Source organism: Micromys minutus (assembly GCF_963924665.1).
Source record: "Micromys minutus genome assembly, chromosome: 13".
In the NCBI taxonomy this organism is placed as follows: domain Eukaryota; kingdom Metazoa; phylum Chordata; class Mammalia; order Rodentia; family Muridae; genus Micromys; species Micromys minutus.
In genome coordinates, this window is record NC_137982.1 from 48796266 (window position 1) to 48805763 (window position 9498).

The following is a 9498-nucleotide window of genomic DNA, read 5'->3' on the forward strand; positions in this document are numbered from 1 at the left end:
AAGTGGGAAGATGAGTGTTTTAGAAGGAAAAACCATGACTTTTTTATTTTATTTTAAGAATCCATTAGTTGGGACTGGAAAGTCATCACAATTTCCTGTGTGTAACAGTAGGAAAACTGTAGCAAGTTGTGGCTTTTGTGTGAATATAAATTAGACTGAAAAATAGAAAATATTTGTTAGAAAGGAATTTCTTTGGATTACTTATTTAAATATCCCATTGTTTGCCAACAGCATTGAGCAGGTGCCTTAATTAACTGGCTATCACTGAATAAACTGTAGTGAGCTTCGACATAGAACTCTTAGAACCTTCCACTGGGGGGAGGGTAGAAAAGCAGCTTTAATCTTAGCTCATGCTAGCACCCCCAGGATAGCCATATGGGGGAGCCAAGTAGAACTGGCCCCATGCGCTTCCACCCCCCATCTTAGCCTCCACCACATACCTTGAACCAGCAATTCTGCAGTGGAAGTAGCTCTTCCAACGCTGTTGGTGGCATTTACGGAATAGGTCCCAGAGTCCTCGGGGTACGCTTCCGCTATCAGTAAGCTGTAGAGGTCGCCTTCTTGAGAAATTTGGAAATCAAGGGAGCTCTGGATTTCGGCTCCGTCCCGGTAGAACTTCACCACAGGTGTAGGGATTCCAGTCACTGTCACTTGGAGTCGCACTTGGCTTCCTTGTCTCACAGTCATGCTCTGCAGCCGTTGACTGAAGTTGGGTGGTGCTGTCTCGGCTGCCGGGGCAGAGAAGAAAGTCAGGCCCAGGTGCTGGGTGTTCCCAACAGCTCTGGGTCTTAAAGCAGGGATCGGCTTGAATTCCAGCCCTACCACTTGGTGGAAGACGGTTCGAACACAGCAGGAGCAGGAGCCTGTCCTGCCCACGATTCGATTTCAATTGCTTTGCTCTTGTTAGCAGTTCTAGGCTACCAGGATTAGTTTTTAACTTTTGAGTCATGTATGTGCGAGTGTGGATAAGCTTGTGTGTGCCATATGTGTGCAGGTGTCTGTACATAGAAGCCAGGTTACAAGAAACCACGTGGGTACTGGGAACAACACCCTGGTCCTCTATAAAAGGGGTAAGCTTCCTAACTGCTCAGTTAGCTCTCTAGCCCTTCATGTTTTACCAAAAAGTCCAGATGTTGCTGTACTATTTCAGACCTTTCTGGTACTTCCAGTCCCTGACTCTTGCCTTTTGCTAAGACACTAAGGTGGTTTTCCAACGCTACTTACATCACACTGATTTCCTGAGCATATCCAAGAACTCACTGAATCATTGAAGTCTGCTTGAATTGTTTAAAATCCTCCAACTAGGTAACTAGGTTGATATTAAAATGACCAAAAATATGTACTTGCATTTAAAATGTTAACCCCACCCGACAGCGGTGGGCCTTCGTGTTAACGATGCTACAGAAAGAAAGAAGGCTTTTCGGTTCGTTATATTAAGAGAAAAGTTTCCTCGGTATTTTTAAATTGTTTAGCAGTTTCATACATTGTACAGTGAATGTGAGTTGTTTTCTATCTCCTAATCCTCCTCTCATCCTCTCCCTCTGGCACCCTTTTCTAAAGAAGTCCCTTCAACTTTCCCCGTCCTCTGTTTGTGTGTGACAAACTGAATTTAATTCAGGTTTCTGCCCCAGGCATAGGTGGGAGGTTATATGTTGAGCAAGAGCATCTTTTTGTTTGGTTTGGTTTGGTTTTGGTTTTTTTTGTTTTTGTTTTTTGGATTTTTTGGGGTTTTTGTTTTGTTTTGTTTTGCTTTGAGCAAGAACATCTCAGCTCGTAGCTCCATTGCTGGAAACAGTGATACCTTTCTACCTTTCCTCCATTAACTGCCAGTATTCCCCTGGGGAAGGATACACCCATATGTGCTTTCTGCACCCCTGATGAAGTGTGGGTGTGAACCAATGTGCTTCTAAGGTAATTCTTCCAGCTCTGAATTTTCTAAGTGCACATAAAGCTCATCTCTAAGGGACATGGCATGCTTCTGTTGAGGTCAGGTATGACCATGAAATGAGATACCATGAACAAATAAGGTGAGTTCAGACAAGATGTTGCTAGTAAATAAAACACGCCGGGGTGATTGGAAAGGACTTGATGGGAAAGTGGTGTCATATATTTGAATGAAAGCTTTTGGTTCTCTGGGCATGTTTACTGTGCAGTATTTTCAATGCCTGCCTCATGGCCCACTTATGTCAGAATTACGGCAATGGTCCTTAAAATGGAAATCTCCGCTGACTTCCGGATTACTCCCCATCCCTTGATAGCTTCATGGTAAGGCTCTAAACTCTCTACCAGCTGAGGAACATGATTTTTAGTGTTTCATCGAGATACTTTGAGCATGTGATGTGTACAGAGACCCTGCTTCTCAGATGCGTTATGCTTCATCTTCAAAGAGGATGAAATAACACAACCCACACCATCATAATCACTCATCCTATGACTCCTTTTTCAGCTTGGGAGTGGCCTCCCTTGTGCTTAGAGCTCTATTTGGACTCTTCTCCTGTACCGGAGATAGATGCCCTCTGGCCTAGCTGAAAGGCTGACTCCCAACAACTTACCTGTCACGAGAAGCTCAGCAGTACTAGTCGCTTGTCCAGATCCATTGGTGGCTCTCAGGGAGTATCGTCCACTGTTGGCTTTAGTCACGGCGGGGATCATCAATCTAGCGCGGCCATCGCTAAAGGAGATCTGCACGCCGGGCAGAGTGGAAGGTGAAATCACCTGGCCATCCCGAAACCAGCTCACCTCAGGAACTGGGGAACCTGGAAGGCATGCCAAGTCATCTTTAAGTTGGAGTGGGTATTGTTCAGTCCTTTCTCTCTCATCAAGGCAAGCCCTCATACTAGCGGGGCAAAGCTGGCCAGAGTGGAAACTCGTTTAATGATGGTGACATATCACAACAGTCATATGATAGAAAGGGAAAATTGGGGGCCATTTGTGGCAGTTTACATGGAGTCCTGCCCCTTCACTTTATAGATATGGGGTTTGATTGGAGTCTCATCATATTTCCAAGGTCTCTTGGCCATCAGTGGCACAAATGTGGGTAGAACTTTCTATTCTCTAGTCAGTGCTCTATCTGATTTAGTTCAGTGACATCATTAAGCTAATGAGAGGGGTTCCTGAGCACAGAGAGCTGCAGAAACTTTGAAGGAGAAAGTGACAGTTGTCATCTCTGAAAGCATAAGGCAGCAAGGCCACTTTACAGCTCTGCCTCAGGAGGGCATGCTTGGTTCCCTCCTCTGCTGATTCAGGGACACTGTCCAGAATGTCCCTGCAAACCTCACTGCCGCCAAAATGCCCTCACAGGGAGAGGCTGGTCCTCATGTTAACTCCAGAGCTAAACCCAGTCTTTCAGAACATGTAGTTGCAGCAGCAAGAAGGAAAGCCAGATTCTCTTCACCCACTGCTAAGAACCTGTATCAGTGGTTTCGTGTTTTTACTAAAATCTAGTGTGTTCAGAATTTGAAAGGCTACTTCAGAAAAGGTTTACTTTGCATCTGACATAAATGCTTGTGACTGCTGTCCTTGAGACAGGAGGTGATGATATTAGCATGTTCCTGTGTTGTCCTTATATAAGCTGACCTCCCATTATTGGAGAGTGAACTTTACTAGACTAATTTAATGGTGTCAAATGTCATCTGTGACGTATTTCTAAAAACTTGAAGGCACATAATTAGAAGGAATTGAGAGGCTATGAATGTTCCGGCTTACTACTACACAAAGGAAAAAATTCCCACAGACACCATGTGTGTTCTCCTCAGTTTAGAAGTTAGAGAAGATTTTGAAGAAAAAGAAGTTAATCATTTGAAAGCCAGAGTTTATCATGCAAGAGAAAAACTGAACTGATTTCCATCAGTAGCAACTGAATGAGGTTACAGTGTTTTTGCAAAGCATTATCTAGTATGTAAGACTCACACATAATGCAGAATCAGGAAATGGAAAGAAAACTTTAGTTAATATCTTTATTACAAGCATACATTTTAAAAAAAGAATATGTTCACCACAGGAATACATTGAATTATGAACTAATCATGGATATCAGTTAATCCATATAACCTTACATGACCAGTTATGTATGGTACTATAGAAGAAGACAGATTGTTTAAATTATTTTGAAATTATTTACAGTATAGTTTATAGACAAGGCTCACTTGTTATACATCATGCAAGGTCTAGAATCATCCCTAAACTAAGAGATGAAGTAAAAAGAAATGGGGGAATTTCCTTTTAAATAAATAGGGAAAATGTTTGTACCCTTTAAATAAAAAGACTAAAAGGAGAGATGGTATTAGGTTTTGCCATTCATTACAAAAGGGAGTTTTCTAATTCGCTAGAATAATTTAATAAGGATGAAAAAACTAATAAAATAATATCATGAGTAGTCACTGTATCTGCTTCTATGGAAAGTTGAGATAAACTATTTTATATATAAATACATATACATATATATTTATAATATATAGTATATATTTAATATAATATATTGATATAGAATGTTAAATTATTAATATCCATGTATTTAATATGATATATAAAATACATGTTTAATATATTAAAAATTGAGGTGCACAGACTACCTACCAAGCTTTGTCAGTGAATCCCACAGCACTAGGGCTCTCGTCTGTCAGGCTGGCTCTGCCCCTGAACCCAAATATAGAACGACCAAATCTGATCCTTCTTAGTTGCTGGATTCTGACAGCAAATTTTAACCTAATGCTAATTATTTTTGCTTTGTGGAATTATAAATATGAATAAAACATCTTCAAAACAATTTTAAGTCATTATACTGTCAGCACCCTGTGGATGGTGTGCCCTTAAAATGACCCTTCCACAGTGCTGTGCCAATTTCACATAGAAGCAGTGCTTAAACTTGGTTTCGAGACAAAAAGGAAGTTCGTGTTTGGAGGAGGCAGGTGGGGAGGAGAGAGCGCCTTCATAAGAGCTTACCACTAATGTGAGCCTCAAAGGTTGCGGTACTACCCTCCAGTACCACAACACTTTGTAGCGGCTGCGTAAACGTCGGTGCTTGAGTAGTCATCTTTTCAGGCACTCTGGAAAAAGAAAAACCAGTAAGAATATTGATGTTCAGGGCCCCTTAGCATCTTCTTGGTGGAAACAGACATGCATTTCTCAAAATGGATTAATCCAGAATGTGGCCCTAGAGCAATAGGAAGCCTTCTCCTGGTGCTTATGCAGTTGACCTTTGAGCTAATTTAAGGGAAACGAGGTGGGAGGGGGGATAGGGGGTGGCCAAATAAAGCAAGGAATGCCCCCTAGTGGTCAAAGTGGGAAGGTCCGATCATACCACAATGAATGCTTCGGTTGGGCCAGAGTGAAAGGGAAAACCAAGTTAGATCATAGGGGCAGCCAAGGGATTTCAGAGACATGATGTGACAACTGAACCTTTGCATCAACATAGCTTGTAAGAGACGGTGACGTTCCCTCCCAGCAGCTCTCACACACAGTGCCAGCGGTTTAACACAAGGTGACCTTGCTACAGGCTCTGTCCCCTTACTTAAAATCACCGCCCAAATGAAAAATCTGCACTTTGCAAGCAGTTCGCTGACTTGAAAAGTGTTGGCGAGTATCTGTCTCCTCATCCTCAAGCTTTCCGACAGCATAAGTAGCTGTCCACGCCCTGGTACTTCTGAACCTTGTGTGCAGTGGCACTATTAATGCTGCCGAAGTAAGAGGCCAAACTTTATCATAGGTCTGAAAGGAAAGTGCTGCCTTGAGTTCTTCACATGGACGGAGCCGTGTGTGTGGACTGAATAACAGAAGGCTGGTGGGAATTGTTCACTGGAATAAAAGACCTGTTATATGTGAAATATTCAACAACAACAACAACAAAAAATGAGCAAAATTCACAGTTAAGCCCTTTTGTAAGTGGAAGAAAGTATTTCCTCCAACCATGTTCAGAGATGATGTGAGAAAATTCTTATGCATAAATAGCTAAGTAGTCCCCTTGAAGCAAATCAATGTTCTGACATTAAAGGGCAGGCTCTGAATTGTCAACTGTCTCATTATTACCTTTCACAACCTTCTTTGTTCACTAAATGTTACAGTGAGATATTCTTCTTAGTCCTGTAACTGATTTTTTTTTTTTTTTTTTTTTTTTTTTGAGACAAAATTCACAGCCTATAAAAATCCAGATTTCATCCAGAGGTTTTCAGGAACCATTTCTCAGGAGTTCTTGCTTCCAGCACATCATCTTTCAGATAAACACATACTACATCTACTTTCCCCTATCTGCAAGCTAGTGTATCTTCAAAAACTAGAAATCTCCTTAGACAAATCACGTATAATTGTGTACTTATCTAATAACGGGCATTTAACAATTTGTAATCTAATCCCAGGAAAATAGGAAATCAAAGTGTATTTAGAAATTAAGAATCTTTTGTTTCTAACCCTTTTTAGCATTAACATTATCTCACACCATATAATTGGATTGTGGGTTGAATTAAAAGGTATAATGAGATTTAGAATCTTCTAGAAAGCAATTCTATAGCTTCATTGAAAACTTATAAAATGTTGGGAATTAAATGGCCTAAGTGAGTTTAATATTCTTGTCTAGGAAGACTAAATTTATTTCTGTGAGCCCTTGCTTCTCAGAGGCCTAAGGCTGAAGGCACGCATCTGAAATGTCACACTCCCAAAATAAACCATCCAGCTTGACTGACAGCGGACAAGTGTCCTTCCACGGTCCGCAACAGATGCCTCTGCAGTTGATTCCCTTAAAAAGTCATCGGGTGTAGCTGATGCCACATGGGTTTTCTCTGTGCTATTCCTGGTGCGCCTTGCTCTATCACCGAGTCACATAACCTTGTACATTCTCAACAGACTAAGGAAGGAAACATTTATGCCCCCATTTCAGACCCCTGGTTCCAAGATAACCCGTACATTTTAAAAATCAGAATGGTTGACTATGGTCGTTGATTCTCTCTCTCTCTCTCTCTCTCTCTCTCTCTCTCTCTCTCTCTCTCTCTCTCTCTCTCTCTCTCTCTCTCTCTCGCTCTTTCTTCCTTTCTTTCAGAAAATGTATATTTCAAAACTAAATTTAAAACGCAGATTCACACTGTAGGTCAGCAAGATGAAACCTTTAACAGAAGGCATTCGTTGATCAAATCATCAAATAGTAACCAATCAGAAAGAGCTCTAGGAGTCAAACGAGCTGGTTCTCACTCACCTGATTTCTCAAGAGTGCCCAAAAAGGGTGGGACCAAGCCCAAGGTTGATTCTGAAACGACGTCCTACGTAGAGTTGGTTTTTCCAACCATCTCCGACATGAATCGGTGAGCCTCTAACCCTCCAAACAAAACCACACAGTCAGGACTGTGTGGTTTTGTTTCCTATGCAATCCCTACACCCGAGGCGAGGTGGGAATGCCGACTGCTCCAGAACCAGGGGCTGGCTGGCCCTTATATTCCCCAGATCTGCTGACCCCCCAACATCCTTAGAGCCCGGCTCCCTGATTGGCTCTGTCAGGAAGGCATGATGGGAGAGGACCTATTTGGGAGTATCACATACCACCTGTTCCTCTGATTGGCAGCGCTAAATTTAGCCTTTTAGAAGAGGCTTTACCGAGGAAATTGAATTGTATTTTAAAAACGACCTCACTGGGGCTCAGAGACAGGAGTGTTTGTCGCGAACGTGAAAAATCTACCCAGGTGGAACGGGAGCCAGAATGTGACATAGGATAAAACGTGTGGACATTCATAGATCTCAAACAGTCCGAACTTGAGCCCTGTGCTCTGTGAGTTAGCTCCACTTCTGGCCCCTGCCCTCTAAACCCAACCAAATGGACCTGTCACTCACAGCAGCTGATGAAGTAATTTATATCACACATAGGTTTCATCTTCTCTGAAGACTTGGTTTGGATAAACTTAGCATTAGAAGAGGGACACATTTGTCCTGTTTGTTCCACAGAATAGCCACACCAGTGTTAGTGAGTTATGTGTGCCACAACCCTCCAGGAAAGAACACCCAAAGGCAAAGTCTGTATTGGGCTTCGATTTCGTCTGTATGGGACAATGTCTTCGCTCTTGTTAGAGTTCAGTTTTGCCTGCCAGTAATATTTACCCCTACCCATGGGCTGCCCTTACTGAGTGGTGAAGTCTGATTTTAAACCATCTGTAGCGTTTTCTTCGTGTAAGATTAGTAACCAGGGTGTGCTACTAATCTCTGCAGCTTGCTGTCCCTAATGGGAAGTGCTTAGGGCATGATATACTAGCTATTTTAGGAGTGAATTTAATTTCAAGCAAGAGATAGTTCAAATACAAAAGATCATATCCAATGGCCTTTGTTGTGGTTTAACCCAGGGATTTATAAAATTCTGCTCAAAGCAGAGAAAATTGACCCATTGATAAAAGGAAAGACACTTTTATCAATAAAATAGACTCAAAAATTAAATTTGAAGTTAAGTTTCCTTGTGTTTGTAGTAAAAAATGTTCCCTGTCGTGGGATAAATTGGCCTTGCAGTAGACTTTGAACTTTTTGAGCCTTTTTTGTCTCCTGCTTACCTATAGAGTGATAGCTCATTAACATTTAACAGCTTCAGTTTACCAGCAACTGGCTCAGTGCAGCTCTGATAACAAGCTGACACCACTGTGTCCTAATTTAAACGGCTATCTCCTTCCCCTGAGGGCTGCAGTCTGTCCTGGAGCCTCTACCCAACCCCCACCAGACCACGACTCCCATTGAGAGACTCCCATTGAAGGAAACAAGTCAGTCATAATGGGCAAAGGTGCTCAATAATTCACTATTTAAAATTCATTTGTGCATTTATTCTCTCTCTCTCTCTCTCTCTCTCTCTCTCTCTCTCTCTCTGTGTGTGTGTGTGTGTGTGTGTGTGTGTGCGTGCATGTGCATACAGCATACATGTTTCTAATCTGGAGCATGTCAGTGTCCTGCCATGTTTATCGAGGGCAAGTCAAGCTATTTTAGTTCTGAAAACTTTAGCTAACGACTCAGAGATCCGGAGCCTGTGTTCTGTTGAGTTGAGCCCAGCACAGTTCAGGGAGCAGATAAGCCTCGAAAACACATTATATGTTGCAAACATAAAGTCATGTGTGTCTCCTCCTGAGCTGCCTGTTCACTGTCCTTGACCTTTCCAGACCTTGCAGTATTGTTGAGATACTTGTGCATGCTCACGTGTACAGAAACTCAGAGTTAAGAAGGAGAGAGCAGAACACAGAAGGAAAGGGAGATCAGCGAACACTCGGGCTATGATAAGAGACAAGGTGACTGATTATAAACAGTCTCGGATTCTGTTTAACACCACAGCAGGCATTAGCTTTTACATTAAGTATGGCGAGCTTGGAGCATAGCAAGCCAGCCTATTGGAAATGAGCCACTTCTCAGACTGAGGAGTTTGCTGATGCTGTAAGATCTCCATTTAGTATCCTGACTGGGGAGTCACACAGATAATCCCAAACAGCTGCTAATTCAAATAGAATGCCTGCTTAGTTTGGGGATGCATGGCGTGATTCTCCCTTTGAGCATCAT

The 9498-nt window shown here is 42.2% G+C and overlaps 1 protein-coding gene across 6 annotated transcripts in view; it reads right to left on the bottom strand.

The window, feature by feature from the left end:
• TTN (titin) overlaps positions 1-7374 on the bottom strand; it is a 266446-nt gene extending 259072 nt beyond the window's left edge. For 4 of the 6 annotated variants that reach the window (XM_080927461.1, XM_080927460.1, XM_080927459.1 and 1 more), the window contains exons 1-4: positions 7181-7374; positions 4942-5045; positions 2553-2756; positions 441-728 (exon numbers count right to left, since the gene is read on the bottom strand). In XM_080927461.1, coding sequence (XP_080783587.1) covers positions 441-728; positions 2553-2756; positions 4942-5032 — 583 coding nt within the window. In that variant the 5' untranslated portion in view covers positions 5033-5045; positions 7181-7374. Of the gene's footprint in view, positions 1-440; positions 729-2552; positions 2757-4941 lie in introns of all 6 variants that reach the window. The other 2 variants (XM_080927463.1, XM_080927464.1) reach the window with 2 other exon arrangements.
• Between the last annotated feature and the right edge of the window lie 2124 nt (positions 7375-9498).